General features: G+C 39.0%; 1 protein-coding gene across 1 annotated transcript in view; it reads right to left on the bottom strand.

The window, feature by feature from the left end:
* The window catches only part of LOC149181032 (protein YLS7-like), a 41,525-nt gene extending 21,483 nt beyond the window's left edge, over nt 1-20,042 (bottom strand). Inside the window, exon 1 of the mRNA XM_089416418.1 lies at nt 18,500-20,042. Coding sequence (XP_089272544.1) covers nt 18,500-19,133 — 634 coding nt within the window. The 5' untranslated portion in view covers nt 19,134-20,042. The remainder of the gene's footprint in view (nt 1-18,499) is intronic.
* Between the last annotated feature and the right edge of the window lie 3,802 nt (nt 20,043-23,844).

Genomic DNA, 23,844 nt, shown 5'->3' with positions numbered 1-23,844 from the left:
CTTTGATTTTTTAGATTTGTATTGGGCTTCCTCCTCTTCCCTTATGTATTTGGCTCTATCTGCTGCTGACACACTTGCACAAGTTTTGATTCCTATTGGTTTATCTTCATCCCGTGGCCTTTTCCCACATAGGTGCCTTCCGGCATGGGTGTATGAACCTATGAAAGTTTTGTTGCAATGGGGACATGCAAATTTAGTGGCTCCACCCCCTTTCCCTCCTTCAAGCCTAGAAAGATATTTCCACAATGGGGTTTGGTCTTGTTTAGTTTTTTGGGCCTCATCATGTTCACTCTCTTCCTCACCAAGGTACTCCTCTCTGGGGTTTTCATCAAATCCACTATAACCCACTCCTTCATCATTTTCTTCATCATGATTAACCCTCCTTCTACTCTCCAACACCATAATAACCAAAAAATGAACCAAGAAGAAGAAAATGCCAAGCCATATAACCATGATGTTTGAACTCTGAAGTTTTGAGTCTGCAAAAAAATGGAGGAATGGGAATGGGAAATAAAGAAAAAAAAATTGTAATGAACATAAAAAAATGCTAGATTAGAGTGTAGATCCTACCTCTTTGACCTTCAATCCCAAGCTCCAATCTCCCCTTGCAAACTCCTCAAGCTCCTCCCTCTTGCTCTCTCCAAGCTCCAAACTCTCTCTTGCTCCAAACCCTCTTTCTCCTCTTGCTCTCCAATGGATTAAGTGAATAATGGGAAGGGAGAAGGTCTTTTTATCATTTTCCCCCTCCCCTTTTCCCTCCCTTTCCTCTCCGTCGCCGATCGTCACCTCTCTCTCTCAGTCGTGCGGCCTTCTTTTTCGGCGTCAGACAAGAGCGATTTTTAAGAGGGGGAGCAGTCAGGAGCAATCGCTCCTTGGCCGCTCCCCCTAAAAATCGCTCCTGGAGCATAGGGGAGTGGTCAAGGAGCAACCGCTCCCCTAATTGCTCCCGAAAAACTAGGGAACGTTTTTTTTAAAGGGAGTGCGCTCCTGACTACCTCCTGAGTGGAGCGCGAATTCAGAGCGGGGATGTCAGCGGGGGGGCGCTCCCCCGCAACCCTAGTTCAGCATAACAATATGATCTGGGAAAGAAAAATGCTTTACAAACATTGTTTGCCATAACTCAACTGTAGAAAAAATTTGGTAAAAACAGTGAACTTTTGTCTCAGTATAAGCCAAGAAAAAGTACAAGGAAAAATAGGTTTGTACATTTAAGGGAAAGGTAGACAAAAGCACCAAGGTGTATATTAAAGCAAGGAAACTTCAAGATGAGGAATTTATCGGTAGTCGTGTCTCAATCTGTTGATTCATGGGTATTTTGCCTCCAAAGACAACTCTTAGATTGTGGATATTCATAAGGTAGAACGTGGAAGGGGGGATAGATCCAGATCTGTATGCAAAACAGTTTTCCATGGTTATTTTTATAACCAAGAAGGACAGTTCAAATATGTGAAGAGGAGTCCTTCATTCTGAACATTATGGGCTTTTATATGCACTTCTAGAATGTGAATTTTGACCAACATCTGAAGGATTTCTCTAAGTACCATGTGAGTAAAGGCTATACACCATTCCACTCAAATTCTGAGTCAAAAATTCTAGAGAGACTTGGAAACCCAATAGGCAAATATCTCAAGATATATGAGATTACAAAGGAGAAACACCTAATGACTTGCCCAATATTTTGGGCCTATCGAAATCTAACAAAACCATTGCCAGTATTTGAGATGTTTGCTCCCTATGGTCGTGAATTGATGGCATCATATCGACTATGATAGTAACACTTTTAAATGTCACCATTACATGAATAAATATATCTGCAGCAAGACTGCACTCATTTGGCATGGAATTTAAAGCAATGTTGATAATATCGCTGAAATATCGGAAATATTCGGAAATATCACGATATTTTCTCAGCGGAAATATCGCCAAGAAAATATTGTGATATTTCCTTGCCTGAAAATATCACGATATTTCCGCAAAATATCGTGCGACGACCCAAAAAAACGCCGGGTAGGCTGGGTCGCAACTAGAAAAGGCAATTCGATCATTTCATTTGCTCATTTTGGTTTCTGAGTCTTGGAGAAGGAAGGGGAAGAGCTTTGTGGCGGTTGTCAAGGAGGGATTGAGGATCAAATAGGCATTATCACCACCAACTAAGAAATTTTTGTGGATCAAAGATTGAAGAACAATGAAACAAACTTCATTTCTTCCATTAACAGGTATGTTCTTAAAAAACCCTATGTTAATGATATGTTTCATAGATTTAGAGTTATGCTTGCTTGCCTTTTTGCCTACCAACTTTTTGTTTTTTTTTCCATTTGCTATGATTTTCATACCCATGAGCCAATGCAAGGGTTTTCTCCATATTTGGACAGCAAGCTTCATTTTTTTTAACTTTCTTGTGCACCTTCTTATTGCCATTTTTCATTTACATTGCAAATAATGTAGTAAAAAAATTACTTTTTTAAAATGAAGTGCTTATTACTTTTTTTGTATGGGTGTTTAATGCCAATTTTTGTTCTTTTGGTGCCCTAGGTTTGAATTAGTTCACTACAAATATGCCAAAAACCTTGGACCCATTTTGGGAGTATGTGGAGCCTGATGGTGGGACAAATCAAGCATATCTATCATGCAAATTGTGTGGGACCAAGATGACAGAAGGGGTTACGCAATTGAAATACCATCTGGCTAGACTCCCTAGACATGATGTTGGGCTTTGTACAATTTCTTGTGCGGAGCTTATACAAAAAGATCTTGAATTAATTGATGAAAAAGACAAAAAGAAGGAAGAGGTAGAAAGAAACAAGGTTGAACGTGCAGGTAGATCGTTCGAGATATCTTCTTCTGATTTTAAGGCTGAGGGTAGCGAGAAGGGCTCCTTAGCGTCACTTGCTAGTGCTAATGTTACTGGGAGTGGGAGGTCGTCATTTTGTATTCCACGAACAGGACATGGAGCACAACCTTCCATAAAATCAGTTGTTAAAAAAGGGAGAAGCAAGAAGCAAATAGAGTTATGGAGAGGTGTCTTTTCTGGAACGACTTACCTCTCAGTGTCACCAAAACCATTCCATTTTGGCAACCAATGTGTGATGCTATTGTTGTTGTGGGCCTAAGGCACAAAAGTGCTACATATGAGGAGTTGTGGGGGCCAATCCTTCAAGCAGAAAAGCAGAACATAACTCTTGATTGGCGTAATTGAAACAGATATGGGAAGTGTATGGATGCACAATGATGTCTGATGGTTGGACAGATAGGAAGGGTAGGACCCTTCTAAATTTCTTGGTACATTGTCCTAAAGGTTCCATGTTTATTAAATCAGTGGATGCATCAACACATATAAAAGATACAGCAATGATATGTGAGTTTTTAGATGGGTTCATTCAAGAGATTGGTGTGCAGAATGTAGTGCAAGTCATAACAGATAATGCACCTAATTATGTGTCTGCCGGCAGGATGCTTATGGAGAGGCACCACACATTGTTCTGGACTCTGTGTGCAGCACATTGTATCGATTTGTTTCTTGAGGATATGGGGAAATTCTCCTTCATCAAGGATGTGATTGATATGGCTAAGAGCATCCCCAAGTTTATATATCACCATGCTTTTGTTCTTAGCCTTATGAGGAGATACACTAGAAACAAGGAGTTGTAGCGTCCTGCAATCACCTATTTTGCCACCAACTTTATTACTCTTCAGTCTTTGCTTAAATGCCAGTTTGAATGGAAGTAAATGTTTGTTTTTTATGAGTGGCATGATTGTAGATACAATAGGAGACAGGACAGGAGAGCCATTGCAAATGGTGTACATTGACACATTTTAGCAGGGAGTAGAAGAAGTGTGATCAGTTAGTGAAACTATAGTAAAGGTTCTAAGATTGGTAGATGGGGACAAGCCTGCAATGGATTATTTGTATGAGGCCATGGATAGGGCCAAGGAGGTCATTCCTTCTTATTATGCAGACAAGGGTTTTGTTGGGTTTGATAGACATATGACGTTAAGGGATGTGATTGATAGTCGATGGACAGGGATGGTTCATCAACCCATTCATGCAGCAACACTCTTCCTCAACCCCGCATTTTCATACAAATGCGCCTTTAATTTTGATGGCGAGGTGATGGAAGGGCTCCATTCCTGTATTCAGAGGATGGTACCTGATCTGGAGCTTCATAGCAAAATCAATCGCGATATACAGTTTTATCAGGATTGTGTTGGCCTATTTGGCTTTGATGATGCTATTAGGGAAACGACCATCTTCATGCCATGTAAGTAACAAGTCATCACTCATTAGAATTGTCAATTTAGAATTTATTTATTTATATTCTAGATTTTTAAAAGTCAATTATGTAACTTTTATTTGAAGGTTTAATTATGTTTTATGATTTTGACATTTTTATTTATTTATTTTGTTGTAGATATTTGGTGACAAAGTTATGGTGCAAGGGCACCAAATTTGCAAAAATTGGCCATAAGAATCCTGAGTCAAACATGTAGTTCTTCAGGGTGTGAGCGCAATTAAAGTGTATTTGAGAAAATACACTAAAAAAAACACAACAGGTATAACTTTGAGCTTCAACCTTCAGTTGAGCAATTACATTTATAGTAATTTTAATTTATGACCCTCAAGTGTCAAGAGTCCAGACTCATTAGTTTTTTTGATACTCTTACAGGTTGGAGTCCTCACCCCTCAATGATTTAGTGTATGTGCATTGCAATATCTGACTTTGAGTGAAGCAAATAGAAGCATCAATGGATCCAGATGTCATTTCCTTAGACAATATTGATGTATTGTCTCAGTGGAGGGTGGAGTCTGAGGTGCCCATCTTGGAGGAGTCACCTGCATGGTTAGAGCCAAAGGAACCATTAGAACCGGGGCAGCAAGAGGAGGACGACTCCGGGGAGGAGTAGCACGAGACGCGGGAGGAAGAGGAGGAGGAGGAGATTGTGGGAGCATCAGCGTCAGCACTATCTGCTATAGATATAAGAAAGCATAGCTCCATACCCATCAGTGATTATTTGACATTAGGTGCGGGGCCTTCTACTGCTAGGGGCAGGCCTGGAAAACAGCCCATCATGTTTTCTCATAAAAGGGGGAGAGGGCACTAATTTCAAATAGATAGTTACTAGTTTTATTTGTTTTGCTACATATAACTCATGATGATGAGATACTTTTGTATATGTGATGTTATTCTATATTGGATCTCCACATTTGAGTCCTTGATTGGACAATTATCAAGGATCAACAGGATTTGGTATTGCCTTTGATGTATCATTTTTATTTTACATCCACTATGCCATATATATCATTGCTTTCTTCATATTTATGTGCCAATGTGTTTATTTCATGTTGTTATTGCTTTATATGTTTAAAAATCTGAAGAAAGAAAAAATGAATATATTATGCATTTTTTCTGTTTGTCGATATTTGCCAATATTTTGTCGATACCGATATTTTCAACACTGATTTAAAGATCATACTCCATAGAAATCAAAGAATGCAAATATTCACAAGGGAATCAGCTGCAGAAAATATGGGAAATGAAGGAGTGGATAAATCATAACTCTAAGCCCTCTATGTTGGAAACACAATCCTTTGGGGTTATGTGAATTTCGAACATTCACATGAGTGGAAGGCGAAAAGCCTCAACTGAAGGCCAACAGTCATGCAAACTTGCAAAGTCCAAAAAATCTCTTGGAAATTGAAAACCAGGGTTCAGTGAAATTGTATTAATGTGTATAATATGAATGAGAAAGTATCTCACATTCATCTAATTTTGGTCTATTATTTTTGTCTGAGTTCAACAGTGGTATAAAAGCATGTTAGCTCTGCACCTGGGCACACTACCTTCCCTATTTGTCAAGTTTTTGATGTGCACCGAATTATTTTGGGCCCGATCAAAATTGCCTCTCTGTCAAACTCAGCGCTGACTCCTAACCATAGCATCACTAGAACAGCCGAGTGAGCGCAATGTAACTATTTTCTACAATTTTGGCCCCGTTGCTTTGTCAATTCTCTATCTCAAATATTGTGAATGTAACAGTGGTATCTGTGAAAGGTTGGAACACATAACCTTGTTCACTCAAGATTATCAAAGTGGTTTTTGATTTGATAACGGCAATTAGATAATTATTAATAAATGTAGTAGATTCCCCATGGCGTGCTCCATTGCCCATGTTCTGGCTATCAAAACTATTATTATATCCTGAGCATTTCCTACCTAGACATTTCCTGTTTTGACTATCCACTTCCATTCTACTTGTCATTTATGTTAAAATTATTGTGTGTGTGCTAAGATTTCTCAATTTCTACTTTCTAGCATTTTATTTTTCGCATAATTTTTTTATGGTGAAAATTGTAGTTGTGATTTTATTCATTGTTTGTCGTAGCAAATAAATTGCAAAATTAAATTTACATTTAGGAGATTAATTTCCAGTTACTGCATTAGATGAAATTTTCACACGGTATCAGAGCATGATTGATTAGACGGAGAAGCTCAGAAGCGGAGGTAGAATGATACGGATTTAAACAGGAACGCAACAAATTACAAATATAACCATAAATACAAAGATGCAGTAGAAATAACACTTTATTTCATTATCAAATACTGAAATATGCTTACAAACAGAATGGAAATAAGACTAGCTCGGACGATGGTAGCTTATCTTTGAGAAGCGATGTGGCGGCTACATGCCTCTGAATTGTGTTACAATGAGGCTCAAAGGCCTATTTATTATTGAAAAACAATGGAAAACCCTAAACATCCAAAAACCTAACCCTAGGAGATGAAGCACCAAACTATGGGCCCTGTTTGGGTAAATTGGTACATCAACTTCCCAGGGTCGTAACTTTGGCATATGATCTCTGTTTGACGCGCACAATACCACGCTAAAAATATCTACCCGAGGACTATAACTTTTGAATGACCATCCCGGTTTTCCGAAAAAACGTCGTTTAGGGCCTCAAAACGGCTCTGGAAGTTTAGGACCCAAAAAATTGCCAAAAATAGTAAATTGTGCTACAAATAAGGAAACTGAAAAACTGAAAGAAATAATGGTGGGGGACCAAGTGGAATAGGCAGGTGGCCACCAATATCCACCTGGATCACAGAAATTCATTGTTCAAAGGGAGCAACAAGACTAATTTCTAGGGGCAGCGTAGAGCCTAAGCTAGGAAGATCGAATTGCTTGGGGAAGTTCGATTTTTCAGTGCAGGTTGGCAAAAAAAATCAGCTTTCTAGTTGAATGATTCCAGCATGTAGCGGGAGTAGTTGAGCAGATTCCTTGTTTGGGTGCAGAAGGGTTTTTCGCAGAAGCAGAATCAGCATCGGGTGGAAAAGGAATAGCACGCAAATTTGTCTTCAGTAAATTCTTCAGTATGACCATGAACAAAATTAACATTCGGGGGGCTTCAGAGTTGTCTTCTAGATTGGAGGACGAATTTGTTTGCTTATCAGGCTCAGCTTCACAGGGTGTTTGGTATATAGACAATGGATGTCAGCTCATATGATAGGGGGGTTAGAGAATATTTCTCTGGTTACGAGGAGGAGCAGATGGACTTCCAGATTACGATGGGAAATAGAACAAAGTGTACTCCAGTGGGGAGAGGTACCATTGATTTTCAGATGGAGTTAGAAGCAATTACCAGCGCTACAGATGTACTACATGTGCCAAGATTGGGTATGAATCTGATTTCAATATCCCAGTTACAGGATAAGGGATATGATATCCACTTTGTAGGGAAGAAGGTGCTTGTCAAACACTCAAGTTGGAAAAGGGTGACACGGACTGGAGTTCGAAGTAACAGGTTGTACAGGTTGCAGCTCCTCTCTCCAATGGCACTAATAGCCAATGACAGTAGCAGTCGGAAGGAAATGAATGAGCTATGGCATAGGAGAATGGGACATTTACACCATGGAGCACTCAAGATGCTCAGGGAGACAGTAACAGGGGTTCCAGAACTTGGCACGGAACATGATGATGTGTGCAAAGGGTGTGTGCTTGGGAAATATGCTAAGGCAACATTCCCAAGAAGTGACAGCAGAGCAGATGGCATATTAGGACTTATACACTCAAACATTTGTGCTCTGATTTCCAGAGCTCTTAGTAAGACCGAATACTTCATCACCTTTATTGATGACCATTCCAGGAAAACCTGGATCTACTTCTTGAATACCAAGGATGAGGTCTTCAATCGCTTTAAGGAGTTTAAGGTTCTCGTGGAAAATGCGACAAGGAAGAATATCAAGGTGTTTTGCTCAGATAATGTGGAGAGTTTATTGATAAAGACTTCACAGATTTTTGTGCGAAGGAAGGCATCAGAAGAGAGTGGACAACTCCATACAATCCACAACAGAATGTGGTAGCAGAGCGGAAAAACAGATCTATAGTTGGGGCAGCAAAAGCAATGTAATATGACCAGAATTTGCCCAAGTTTCTATGGATAGAGGCATGTAACACAGCAGTGCATATTCAGAAAAGAACTCCTCACAAAGCATTGGGGAAGAAAACCCCAGAAGGGGTCTTCACAGGGAAGAAGCCTAAGTCACTTCATGATATTTGGCAGCGTTGCTTATTGCCATGTGCCAAATGAGAAGCGCACCAAATTGGATCAGACTGCAGAGAATGGGTTCCTCGTTAGATATAGTGAAACCACCAAGGCATAAAGGATCTACATCCCTAGAAATAGGAAGATTGTAGTGAGATATGACGTAAAGTTCATTGAAGATCAAGCTTTCAAGAGATCTCGTGAGATACCTGCAGGTGATCAAAATCAGCCAACTGAAGCTCCATTGGTCCAGCAACATGGGCATCCAATGGGACCACCAGTGGGACAGTCACAGGAATCTAGTACAGTGACCAATACTAGCATTTCCCCAGATATTGGAGATTCAGTGAGATCTCAAAAGACAGAGCAGCAGAGGCAGGATGAGGACGAGTTGGTTGAACCTCCCACCACTAGTGGTTGAACCAGTAGAGAAGTTCGTCAGACATTGAGAGATGCAGAGGAGTTTGTTGGAGCTTCTAGAACGAACAAGAGAGAGTGCAGACAACCTGACAGGTACCAAGCATTGGTGGCTCAAGTTACAGAACCTTCCATTTTTCAAGAAACAACACAGCATCAGGTGTGGGTTGATGCCATGGTAGATGAGTACAGCTCTATTATGACGAATGATGTTTGGGAGGTGGTGTCGAGGCCTGAGGACAGGTTAGTTGTAGGTTCTCGATGGATCTACAAGATCAAGTATGTTGCAAATGGCAACGTGGAGAAGTATAAGGCTAAGTTCATGGCAAAGGGGTATGCACAAAAAGAAGGGATAGATTATGAGGAGACCTTCACCCCAATTGCCAGATACACTTCTATTCGACCAATTCTATCCCTTACAGCTTAGATGGGGTGGCAGATTCACCATATGGACGTCGAGACAGCATTCTTGAACGAGGTGATAAAGGAAGAGGTGCACATAGAACAACCAAAGGGCTTTGAGACTCATGAGAAGCGCACTCATGTGTGCAGACTGAAGAAATCTCTATATGGGCTTAAGCAGGCTTCCGGGGCATAGTATGGTCGGATTAATAGCTACTTGCAGCAAATGGTATTCATCAAGAGTGGTGCAGATCCCAACCTTTACTATTTGATGGTAGAGAATGAGCCACTCATCCTAGTATTGTATGTGGATGATCTCGTCCTGACAAGGTCATCAGGGCTCATAAAGGGTTGCTAGAGGAACTTGGAAGTAGAGTTCCATATGAAGGATTTGGGGTTGATGCACTATTTCCCAATGTTTTAAAAACCGAAACCGGTGACCAGACCGGTCCACCTAATGAACTAGGTTACCGACCGGAAACGGTCGAACCGGGACTGGTTAGGCCTAAACGAACCGGTTTTAGAAAAATACATTAAATAATTAATTTTTAATGAAAAAATCTATTTTTAAGATTTAAAACCATGATTCCAAGCCAATAGAGGCAAAATATGCAAAGATTGTTCATTTATATACCATGTAAAGGTGAATATATCAAAATGGCACTGAGTGCAATACATATCATCGACAAAATACATAAGCAATGAGACTCCTTCAATGGATTTTTGGCAATATTTGCAGATCATTTTGTCATCAATCATATCACAATGAGCCCATGCAGTATCTCTAGCTTTTGGAGGCATGATGACTACTACTTAGCTTAAACTCTATTGTTCCACTACTCCAACAAAAACTCAACACTCTCCACGCTCCCAAGCAAACTCACAAACACTCCAAATGAGATGTGTGAGACAAATGAGAGGGAGAAGGGCCTCTTAAAGGCTTGGAGAGGGTGTTTTTGGAGGGAAAGGACCCTTACTTTCCCTCCAAAAACCCTAAACCACCTTGGATAAGTTGTTGTGTGGGTCCTCCGCGAGCATGGCAGGTAATCGACCAGTTTAGGGCGGAACCGGCCGATTCCGACCGATTAGGACCGGTTAGGGCCCATTTCTCGCCATCTAGCCTCCTAAATCGGGTTTTTGCTTCGGTTCCAAACGGTGGGCCTGCTAACCGGTCGGTTAGACCGGTAACCGGTTAGCTAGGCCAGTTTTTAAAACTATGTTATTTCCTAGGATTGGAAGTGTGGCAGAAGGACAGGGAGATCTTCCTTGGGCAAGGAAGATATGCTACAGATATTCTGAAGAGATTCAAGATGCAGGATTGTAAACCTATGTCTATGCCCATGATCACCAACTGGAAGAAAATAGATGCATCAGATGACAAGGATGTTGACCCCACCTTATATAGACAACTCATCGATTATCTCATGTATCTGGTCAACACTAGGCCAAATATTTGCTTTGCGGTCAATACCCTCAATTAGTTTATGGTGGAACCAAAGAGGGTACATAGGACAACAACGAGGCACATTTTGAGGTATGTGCACGACACAGTCGAGTATGGGTTGAGATATACCAGAGGGGATGACGTCAGACTATGCGGGTTCACTGATGCAGATTGGGCAGGCAATTTAGTGGAGAGGAAAAGTACCTTTGGGCACTGCTTCATGACAGGTCGAAACACAGATATTCGGTGTCATTTCATCAGAGATTGTGTGCAGCGTGAAGCGGTCCAGCTACAGTATGTTCCCATAGATGAGCAGGTTGCAGATATACTCATGAAATCTCTAGGAAGAGCTAAGTTCTTCTATTTCAGAGAACAGATGGGTATGGTGGAGAACCTGTTTCAGTAGCAAGGATAGTTTATTTAGGATGCTTCTCAGTTGTCATGGTTACAATCGCAGCAGCTACAGATGAGAGAGAGTTGCAGTGCAGATGCAGAGCTAGCAGTAGTATAGCAGTGTCAGTAGCAGCATAGATGCAGCATCATAGTTGTGCAGTGGTTGGTGGGCAGTGGTAGGCAATCACAATGGCAAGACATCAACAGCGTGATAGAGGGTGGTACAAAGACAGAGTGTTGTGACAGAATGTGCAGCCCTAGATAGAACACCTTCCTTGCTAAGAGGGAGTGTTAATTTTTGTAGCATCAAAGGTGTTCTAGTCTCGAAACTATGTGGAAAGGCTAAAACACAGGAGTTCTCCATAACCCAGAGATTGTTTCTGGAAATTCCACCTAGAAGTGTCTCAATTAGATTATTAGCCTATTTTTAATTATTTCCCAAGTCTAAACTTAGGAAAAGGGATTAATTAATTAGAGATAAGATATGAATCATCTAGAGACTCACACGGATCGACTAAAAAATAATTTGGGCCTTGATTAAGTTTTAATCTTGGCCGTTAGAGGCCCAACAAAAGATTATAAGAAGAAGTCGATGGGTAGATGGAGAACACGCTAGTGCAAACACTTAGTTATCTAGGCAGATCGATTTCCCAGTGGCATAGTGATTTCGCAAGAGGATTCGAGCCAAAGATTGAGTAGCAAGTGGCAGAGGAGTGAGGCAGTATTCCAATGGAGGTTTCCAGTACTGGAAGAATCAAATTGAGGGAGTGTGAGTTTTCCTAGATGAACTGTGCAAAGATTGCACATGCAACAACAACAGAGCAGTTCTATCTAGCTGGAGAAGTAGTCAATTCAATAGCTGGTGGCCGGGATTTTGATTAGGAGAATCAATGAATCAGTTCCAAAGCCAGAGAGAAGCGGAGTTGTAGATTTCAAGAGTTTCCAGAGGCAGCAACAACAAGGCCTACACAAGCACTACGCAGAGGCTGACGCAGAAGGAAGTTACGAATTGTTGAGGGGCCAATTCCGAGAACTAAAATCACTTGTGGGGTGAGGAAAAATCCTCACAATAATTTTTCCAATGATTCTCTCAGATTGGATTTCCAGTTTGGCATCCAAATTATTGTACTCAGAATTGTTGCTAAAGAATAATAATAAAACCATCATCTGCTGCACCGGTTTTCTCGCATTGGGTTTTTTTGAGGACAATTGTCCAAAAATAACGATGATAAATTATCGTGCTAGAATTTCTCAATTTCCAGCATTTTATTTTCCACAAAATTTTTTATGGTGAAAATTGCAATTGTGATTTTATTCATTGTTTCGTAGCAAGTAAACTGCAAAATTAAATTTACAGTTAGGAGAATAATTTTCAGTTACTGCAATACATGAAAATTTCACATGTTCCACAAAATTTCCATAAGAGCAAGAAGGGAACCTGTATTTCACAAGCATATCTTCACCTTTTACTTAGGTGGAACACACTTCATCATTTTGCATAGGTAGTTCGTGTATCACATCACATCTCCACATTTTACCTAGATAAAATCCTCATCACACACAACACACTTTCACCACATTCCACCTCCTAGGAGGGGCATGATATATTTTGCTTATAATTCCCTAAGTCTTATACCATACTAATCCCTATATCTCATATTTTTACTTTTCCCTGTGCGAACACACCTGATTGGTTTAGGATATTTTAATTAAATCCACTTGGTCAAAGGAGGTCCACTTGCACATTATTTGAGGAGATAAGATAATTTTGTGTGGACCCATTTGCACAATGTTCTAGGACGCACTTTATATGGTGGTTTCTTCATGGTTGACTTGGTTAAAAGTAGATAAGAGTGCACAAATATCAAGGGCACACCACTATCTTCCTAAAGGCACATGCATGCATGAGATATTTAATCATAGTGGAGGTTTACATGTGGACCCAAGTGCTCTCTTTCCTAGGTTGCACTTGCTAGGGAATATTTTATTGTTATTATCTAGTCACAATGGTTCACAAAAGCAATCCTTTCAAGGGCACAGTTGATGAAGAATATTTTATTGCTTATATGCCAATAAAAGGGGTCAAAGAAGCACAAATCCCAAGGGCACAATTGTTTATACCTTTATGGTCAAAGAGGCCTCAAGAAGAAACCATTATAACCAAGACACTTGGCATTTACCTGCATGTATTGGAGAGCACCCTCATCATTAGAGTTGTATACTTGGCACTAACACATCTACTTGGAAAACACCCTACTTTCTTGACATGTCATGATATGTTATTTGAAGTGGTTATTTTAAGAAGTGCCTTTGCACATGGAGAAGACAAGTGACACTTTGCTTGCACCTTGCATGAGTAAGAAGATGGAGAAAAAACACATGTGGCACTACATTCATCTACCATATTCTATTTCCCATTTTCTATGAGCATTTTAGTCCTAGTTCACCCACTTACAGATTATTGTAATATTTTCTATCATTTTCTAATATTTTCCTTGGAAAATAAATTAAGGAAAATATTATGTCATTGTAGAAGCGAGTTGAGCTTAAGCCTATACAAGGGTTTGCTCTCTCGTTTATTTGGCATCGTTGGAGATGGGGACATCTTCCCTATTGTACTTTTGTTAAAGATCTTGAAGGCAATGGAAAGCTAGACACTTCTACTATTGTGGCATATGTCCTTCGGTTCACTTGTTGAAGACTATGGCTGGAAACTACTTGTATCAAATGTATGTGTAAGGACAGAAATATAGATAATAATTTTTCCTAATCAAGAAGATTATTCCTTTATTTAGAAGAGTTGATGAATGGTTCATTTCCCTCTAAACCTTTGTCTTGTTGCTGGAATATGTCGTGTACCTTTCTTCTTAATCAGAGGTAGCTACATGTTTACATATCCTTCAATAAACAAACCCTATGCCACATGTTTGGATTTATTGCTCATTTGAGTATTCACAATTAAATTTCCACATTTACTGTATAGCATGAATTATTTGTTTATATATCCTTAATTCAGGCTACGTTCACTCTTGATATCTTAGTCATTGTCACTAGCAATTGATTCTTGACTCCGCCAGCCCAATGGACTTGACACCAGTCTTGATCCTCCCATTATTGTTTTGCTAAAACCACTCCTTCATTTCACCTTGAGCCACATTGCCTAGACTTTAGCAATCATTTCTTAAGGAGCCCCTTTGAGTTGGCGGAGAGCTAACCTAAAGAGTGAAAAGGGTTGGTGAGATGACAGTGGCCTCCCCCTCTTAGTTCTCTTGAGGTTGCATTTTGTGGTTGGACCTTTTCACACATTGAATGTTAGTTTAAAAGGTAGCAGACTCCTTGTTGCATGAAACATTCAATATTTTGACTACCTCTAAGCAGGGGAAGATCTTCTCACGTTTGCATGTCAGCTAATAAGTTGATCAATTATATAGTGAATACTGGTGCTAAGGCCAAGAATCGCATAGGTGAAACAAGATAATCAACATTCAATATTTTGACTACCTCTAAGCAGGGGAAGATCTTCTCACGTTTGCACATCAGCTAATAAGGTGGTCAATTATATAGTGAATACTGGTGCTAAGGTCAAGAATCACATAGGTGAAACAAGATAATGGGGTGCAAATCAATAAAGTATGATCACGTGTACAACACCTCATGCATGCAGACTTTTTCACCTTATAACCCAAAGATAATAGACATAATGTTGAAAACATCTACAACCCGTCTTGAAGCAGATTAGCAGAACACCCTAAGATCTCTTATGGTAATGGGAGGTGGTCCAAAAAATTATGATGGGAAACCTTCATCCAAGGACAATCATGGAAGGTGTTGGACACTCGACAAAATCACCTCAGCAACGAAGGTATCAATTGCAAATGAGGCAATTAAGGAATGCCCCTTGCAAATACTCTTTCATCCTAAGCCTTTGCAATCCTCTACGTGGCAATAGTATGGATTGAGCTTCTGCTGAAAATTTCACAGGGAGAACATTTGTGACTGCCAAAGGGGCTGGACATATTGTTTGGCCATTCAATTCCTGCTCTTCTTCAGATTGAAGCTCTTGGCATCAAGGTATCGTGGTTTTCTCTCCATACTAAGTTTAACCAACTTAGTCTTATTTTTAAGGGCTTTAAGTTTAAGGGTAGCACAAGCTCTGCTCTTTCATTTTCGAGATCAGACCTTTTGCTTTTGCCTTTGCTATCATTTGGGCAGAAATCTGTTTGTGCTGGGTTTTTTTCTTCCCCCATTGGGTGTTGATACCTATGGTCTCTTGGGAAGAATTGCATAGCAATAGGGATTTTTCAGCTAAGTCTGACGCTTATCGAGCGTTATTTGAAAGAAGAAAGATAGGGAGTTTGGAAGGCAATGGGGATGAAAGCTCTTCATTTCAAACAGTAGTAAGACAATGGCAATTGGTGTAGTTGAAGATAACTATACATTGCAGGCAGGAAAGGTTCCTGTGATCTTTCCCCTGACACAATGGGAATCACCCTTGATAAGGAAAATTTCTCAACCATTTGGCTCTGAACTTTTAGTGCAAACATATGTTGAGCTCCTCCATACCAGGGGGCTTTCAGTCTCCTCAATGTGAACTTGCCCAGACTGGATTCAAACAGCAGTTAGCTTCAAGCCCCACTTCAGGGCCTCTAGATTTACCTGAACTCAACAATGACTAAATATGGAGAATCTCACAATAACTTCCCATCTCAATCCTTGGTATTTATGGTACAAGCTCTGAGGTTCTCAATAACCTTGAGAAGGGGAAGAATAGTGTGGAATCTGACTTAAAAAATGTGAAAAACAAATTCCACAATCTGAAGATGAGGGTGATAGAACAAGAAGTAGAATTAAGATAATAAAGAGAAAAATTGTCTCGGATCAGGAAACAGTTGGAGATAACAAAAGGAGAACAGCATGGACGACAAAAATGCATTATTATTGAATCATGAAGCTCCTTATCAAAATTTTGATCCGTTTTATAAAATGTTGAAACATGAAATAGTGTAGTGAAGCAAGACACTACATAAGGAACCAGGCTACCCTTTTAGACACCCCGCTGCCCAGAAAGGCACCACCTGCTATCGTTTTTTTCATTTTGATCTATTGGATGGTTTGCAGTAATCTAATAATAGTTTATGCATTCTGTATTCGCAATGTAATTGGGAATGTTATATAAATATCACAACACAATCTACCAACTTCAGGTAAATTGGCCAGAATTTCGTTTAATAGTCTTAGATATCAACACTCAAGAATCGAGATAATAGAAAGATTGTATATACAGATAAAGAATAATGGCGAGGACAAATCAGAAAGCACATTGTAATCTATGTCTAAACCATCTCAGGTTGCTATTTTCTGCCTACCCTACATTGTATAAGTATCTGCATCATTAATGAAATTATAAGCTTTTTTACCAACCAAAACAGAACAGGTCTAGGTACTCTGGAAAAGAAAAAGAAATAAAAAATGTGAATCAATTGATCTATTCAGTGCCAAAGCTCAAACATGTCTGACACTTGTGCCCCTGTCGTGCCTGCAAAGAATAACGATATTATGTCCATCCAAAAGAAAGGGATGACTATAAAAGTAATAAGAAAAATAACTCCTAGATTGTCATTGTAAGTTCCATCTCAAAAACAATATGATGCACAGCTTATGATGGGTGGTGTCAGTACATTCTTATTACTGCAGCTAAAATATTCGCTTTACCTTCCAAAATTGTTCTATAGTTTGTTGTATCATTGGGATATTAGATTTTATAACTGGTAGCGAATGCAACATATTACACTTTATTTCATTGAATTTGTTTATCTTACTTTGCCCTTCAAATTGATCAGCTGATGTGAGCTGCCTTCCTGATAAAAAACGCATTTTGAAGTTGCCAAAATCAAATATTTCTAGGAAGATGTCGAAGCTATGTTTTGACTAGAAAATGTTTTACCTACTTTTGGATAATTCTTGAAAAGATATTGTTTCTTTATAACCTAAACATGAATTTATTATTGATGCATATATAGTTTTCAGATTTATATAGCTAAAAAAAAATTGCAGTAACAACAATCAGCCTGAATTCTTTAAATGCAATTTATTATTCCCCCATTTCTCACTCTCTCGATTCTCCATGATAATGTTGACGAGTGCAAATTACACCTTGTCAGCAAGAAATTACTCAAGACAGATGGTACACGAATTTAGCCTTTATTTCAAGCAAAAGTTATGCCATCACACTCATCTAGCTTCTGTTTTCCTTTGCCATGGAGCATTTCCTTCTGTCTTAATTCTTTCGAGATATAAGCTAACAGACAAATTACTAGCAGTGCAGGTTGAGAATAATTAATGTGGCTCAAGTGTTTTGGAAAACTACATTTAGTATTTACAGCTAACATTTTCCTCTTGTTTCGTCCTGCTGTTGTTAATCAGAACGGCCCAATCCTTTTGTCCATTTTATAGATTGGTTCAATTCTTAATCCATTGTTAACTAACGACAATGAGAGCCATAGGATTGCTCTCACACTCACAGTCTCTGGCAAAAGTGGCAGGCCATCTTCAACTAGAAAATCTCAAGAAGCCAAGACAGAACAGAAGATATACAAAGGTCTAAAAGGCATTAAAATACACAGTCAGTCTTCATGGTTTAGCTACATGTCTTTGAATCTCTATGCAAACACTAAAGATTATTCTACTACTGAACCAAGTTCAGAGGTATATATTTCCAGTACAGCAATTGACCAAAATTGCATGAAATATATAGGTTTAACTGATTAAATTCCCAAGAAAGCATGTGTTTTAAAACTGATATTTCAATGGAAACAATGAAGAGTGTGGAACATTTGTGCACACAACAAATTTAAGTAATTACAGTCATAAACTTGATGAAAGAATCTTGCTATTTCTAACCATTTTGATGTTACCTCACTTTTTTCCATTCATCAGGACATGGAGCTAGTCTTCTCATGACTGAGTGACTAAACAAGTGGAAGGGATGTGTTGTCCTCGACAAAAGAATGAAAACTAGAGTGTAGATGTATGAAGAGTCTGTTTAGCACATTATTAAAATTTGTGAAACGGGCTCAGGACTAGACTTAACAATTTTTTCAAAAATTCTCCACAACGACCTTTTCATTTCACAAATGGGAACAAATACATATTCCAGAACAGGTATCAAAACTATGGTGACAACTATCTTTGCAACAGTTAACAAAAAATGGAATAATATCAACCCTTGTTCAAACAGCTGAGTTAGAAACATCTAATCATTCTAAAATTTAATAGATTGAAGAATTTTAATGGTGAGAGACTACCTGTGGATGACCCAGAAGTTATAACATTTGCAGTGCCATTCTCGGAACTTATAGGCGGTCGCAATACTATCGGTTCCGTCTTCTTACCAGTGGCAGAGATTTCAGCTGTGCTTGCAGTCTTATCTTGCGAATCATCATGAGATCCAGGAGCTTGAGTACTAGTTGACTGTAACTGTTTTTCTGAAGGTTGTAAACTTGAATTTAACGATATAGATGGATTTCCCGACAAAGGAAACTGCTTCACAAATTCGTTTTTAGCCATACCTCCATTGTTTGCCGTCCTTTTTGGTGTCGCTGCAGATTGATTAGAAATTCCATCATCTGTAGTTTTTGGATGAACGATTTCCTCTGTATTATGATTTTTGCCAGACACGTAAGTGGGAACTGTGCTGTTATTAGGCACATCAACAAACTGACTGTTATTATCAGAAAAGTAGTCTGCATTTTTGCTATTACCCATGAAACCGGCTTCCAAAATGTAGCTTTGTATAGTGGATCTCAGAGGTAACCCTAACCAAGGTGTAATGACAACTCCAAGAAATATAGCTAAAGTTGCTGCTGTTACAGCAAGGATAGGAAGTGAGCACGTCATGGATCCGAAACTGATTGAACTCCTTCCAGAAGCTTGTACCATGATTCTATTTCAGAAGATAATGATCTTCCTCTTTTACAGTTGACGGACAATGACACATCAAAAAACAAAAATGCCAAACTAAAGCTTTCAAAATAAAGAATGTAAGGACTTTACAAAATCAATAGAAATACTGAAGGATTCCCGATATTTAGGAGAATTGATGAACAAATCTAATTCTCAGACAGCTGTTTTCAATCTTAATATACCGTAAAACGCAACGTGAGCTTTAAACCCTAGCCAAATAGGGGCAAAAAAATAAAATCCAGAATATGAAAGCAAGTACCGACTTTAAACGTGCTTGAAATTTGCCGCAGGGACTTTAAAGATCGAAAGTGGAAGCTTGAAGGATTCAAGCCTTTCCAGTGGATCTTCTCGAGAAAACGAGACCATGGTGTTTAATGACGGTTAACTTGTTCAGTGTCAGTTCATCTTGAAACATGAGAAGGACTCTGGATTTCAGCTCAAAACATCAAAATATATTCCGGAAAATGAGAATTACGAAACGGACATGCTGTAAAGCGGGCAAGTGACAAGCCGTTGCTTTTGCCAAACCTTTACAATGGAAATCCTTCACAAATTAAGCTCAATTTTCTCATGGATTTAAGCTTCACAACTTCAAGCATTCACGCGTCTGAATAGCGTGCACCGACTTTTGTGGAGACTATGGAAATCGTAAAAGTCCGTACCAAATTTCGAGGCCCTCAAGCAAGTGTTCGAAACTGATGATATTTGACCGTACTACAACACAAACGAGGAAGGTTGCCGAGGCCGGAAACAGCGATTCGAAGAAACCTCCTGGAGCTGAGATGCTACGGGTACGAAAAGTCTACGGTTCGAGTCTCAATAACGCCACGCCCAGACGAATCCGACATAGCTACGGCTAAAAAGGAGCTAGCCTTCACGCGACATGTTGTAATAAAGTAGCGGTTCATATTTATCGTCATAACAAATTAAATTTTATTCAAAAAAGGAGCTAGCCTTCACGCGACATGTTGTTGTAATAAAGTAGCAGTTCATATTTATCGTTATAACAAATTAAATTTTATTTCGAAATGTCGATTTTAGCTGCCTTGCCGTGAACTTTTTCGTTGGAGTGAGTTATTGAAATTTTTTATATATATTTAAAGAAGGGAAATGTCGATTTTAGCTGGCTTGCCGTGAACTTTTTCGTTGGAGTGCGTTATTGGAATTTTTTATATGGATTTAAAGAAGGGCACTGTCTTATAAGTGATCTGTCCAACATTTCGGATAAGACCTCTCTCTATTACGAGAGAACTTTCTATTAAATTATAGCATTGGTATTGAGAGCAAAAGGAAAGAGATTATAGCATTGGTATTGAGAGCAAAAGGAAAGAAGTCGGGTAAATGTTTAAAATTAAAAATAAAATTATAATTGTTTGGAGTTTAATTTTGTTTCTATGAGGCAGATTACATGAGAATAGATTATGCTGTTGAAGAGATTTAATAGTTTAAGGGATCCAAATTCCACATCCAATAAGACATTATACTCTTAAGTTTTTCTCTAGAACAGTCATGAATAAAAAATTCGCAACTTTGTGAAGCCTTGCTTCCTCAAACAGTGTGCTCAAACTGTCCAAAATTGTCCACCTTTAGACCACTTTTAAATTGATTACTAATGTACTCATAAAGACATTCTACAATGAAGTGTCACTTGGTTTCAACCCCTCTTGTCCTGCAAAAGATACACATTCTTTCTTCCCATTCTTCTTTGGGAATTATCCATCTACCTCTTTCGCACCTAAGATGACGAGATCTGGTCCTCAGTTACACTATCAAAATTTTAACCTTTCCCTTGATTGCGACACTCAAATTTTACCTCACGTTATTCGAAAATTTAGTTCAAGAGGAACTACGTCTTTATTTTTGAATCTAATACTTGTACAAAGTCTCAAGATGGGTTTAGAAGAAACGTTGTCCAACACTTAACCTAATTCAATGGACCCAAAGAATAAATCTCAAGATGGGTTTAGAAGAAACGTTGTCCAACACTTAACCTAATTCAATGGACCCAAAGAATAAATCTCAAGATGGGTTTAGAAGAAACGTTGTCCAACACTTAACCTAATTCGATGGACCCAAAGAATAAATCTCAAGATGGGTTTAGAAGAAACGTTGTCCAACACTTAAATCTCAAGATGGGTTTAGAAGAAACGTTGTCCAACACTTAACCTAATTCGATGGACCCAAAGAATAAATTAATTATGGACCCAAAGAATAAATTAATTAATAATAAAGTATATTATTGAGACTAACTTTTGAAATGTCATTAATTTTTTAATTTTATGTATCATGTATAAAGCAAAATGGATTTTCTAACAATTATATCAAGTATATATTGTAAAGATTAATTCTTGAAATGTTATTGATGCTTTAGTTTTATGTGCTAAGTAGAGATTAATGTAGATTATCTAAAAATTATTACTAATAAATTATCTAAACTTTATAATAATGTAGAATTATAATAATGACAATTGAAATCAATTCAATATTGTGTAGATATAAACTTATTTTAATTACTAAAAAAAAGAAAAAAATCAACCCATATTATATAATTATTAAAATCCATTTAAATTTCCAAAATATAAAAATATTAATTTTATTTTAAATATTATATTATTCAACATTCACAACAAACAACTTTCTCTGGGGCAAGGAGGAAACCAGAAAGAAATGGGCCCTGGTGGCATGGGATAAAATTTGCAAGCCCAAAAGTCATGGAGGCCTAGGCTTAGATGATCAGGAGATTCTAAGTAATGTTTTAGGAGCTAAACTTTGGTGGAGATGGGTTAAAGAACCAGGGGCGCAATGGGCTAATACCTGGAAAGAGAAATATGCCAGCTCCTGGCAAACGAGTGAGCTCATCAGAATGTCAGGGAACATAAAAGGCTCTCACATCTGGAACAAAGCTTGGGAAAACAGAGGTCTGGTACAAAACAACAGCTTCTGGGAAATCAGAGCAGGTGATCAGGCTCTCTTCTGGGAGGATAAATGGCAGCAAGAACCGATGTTGTTAAGGGAGGACTTTCTAGGCATCAAGCAAGAAACCGATCTCCAAGGGCTAACAAGAGTCAGGGATTTCTGGAATCCTCCTCAGGACACTAATAAATGGAGAAATTGGAGAAAAATAGATTGCAGAGCGGACAACCCCATAAAAGCAAAGACAGAGGAACTCATGAAAATATTGGAACAGAGGAAGATTCTGGTAACAAATGGGCAGGTCCAGTTAAAATGGGGCCAAAACAAAGAGGGAATCTTTAATATCAAGGAGGCTAAAAGGATTTCTCTTAACCTTGGGCCCTGCGTTTTGGATAAGTCCTGGAAAAAGCTTTGGAATTACCAAGGATGGACGAAAATCAAACTGTTTATGTGGTTAGTCCATCACAAGAAAATACTTACTTGGGATAACATTCAGAAGAGGGGAATTATGGGGCCTTCTAGATGCCACCTATGTGAGGCTCAAGAGGAGACTATGGAGCATATCCTCAATAGTTGTACCTATACCTCCTGGTTATGGGATTCCTTCAAAAGCATTTTTCAGCAGATAGACAGAGACAAAGGTAGCATTATTCACACCCTGAACCAGTGGAGAAAAGACTTTGCAGACAACGAGATTCTTAACTTAGCCTGGACCTTTACACCAAGCTTCATTATCTGAAATGCTTGGAAAGAAAGGAACAAGAGAATCTTCAAGGATGAAAAGACTACTCAGCTCTGCCTGATGGATTTAATCTTAAAGCAGATAAAAGAGACTGTGTCCACCACTCTGCACAGTTATCCCTTGAATCCTCCCACAGCACGTGAATTGAGATCTCTCAAGCAACTGGGTTTGCATGAGATCATCCCCAATGGTATGAGGAAAAAGGAAAGAACAGCGGAAAGGGAAAAGGAGTTCTGGCATCCTCCTCCTAATGGTTACCTAAAATGTAACATTGATGGGGCTTCCAAATGTAACCCGGGGATTGCAGGTTATGGAGGTGTCATGAGAGATGAAGATGGAAAAATAATTTTTGCCTTCTACTGTCATTTAGGCCATGCTTCCAACAACATGGCCGAATTGATGGCATTGGAACAATGTCTAGAGCTTCTTAAACTCAATAACAGCTCAAATGTTCTCATCAAAGCAAACTCTGAAATTACTATAAATGCAGTCAAGAAAATCAGCTACGGTACAACTCCTGAAAGAGCCTCAAAACAATGGAAACTAATACAAGTGTACCAGAGAATTCAAAAACACCTCCAAAGTCTACGAACGGTTAGCTTCAACCATGTTAGGCGGAAAGCCAACAAAATTGCAGATCTTTTGGCCAACCTAGGAGTGACTAATCCAAATGGCAGGGTTGAAAGAAATGGCAAGAGATGCCTACAAACAGGGTAAAAGCTCTTTGTGAGGCTCAAGCCGCAGAGGACAAAGAAATTTTCGATTGTTGGGCACGAGGAGCAAACTAAGATTAATGCTCTTTTGCCTGTTTCTTCTTCTCAGTTCGGCGGTCAACTCCATGATTTTGGGCTTTCTCGGCATGGTTGACTTCTTTCTCTGGGGAATGGGACCTTTTCTCCTTCTTGCCTTGAGAGGCGACACAGGGTATAATATGCAGTTCAAAAAGGTTTCAGCAGCTAGTTTCAATGTTGGGTTAAGCAGGGGGAAGGATAGGTCTGAGGGCTACAACAAGCGGGATTAAAATGTGCACAA

This window comes from Pinus tabuliformis, chromosome 3_2, assembly GCF_031772625.1.
Source record: "Pinus tabuliformis cultivar Carrire ecotype Pingquan chromosome 3_2, CPIR1, whole genome shotgun sequence".
Taxonomy (NCBI): Eukaryota; Viridiplantae; Streptophyta; class Pinopsida; order Pinales; family Pinaceae; genus Pinus; species Pinus tabuliformis.
The sequence above is the reverse complement of the archived record's forward strand: the minus strand, read 5'-3'. Positions and strand labels throughout refer to the sequence as shown.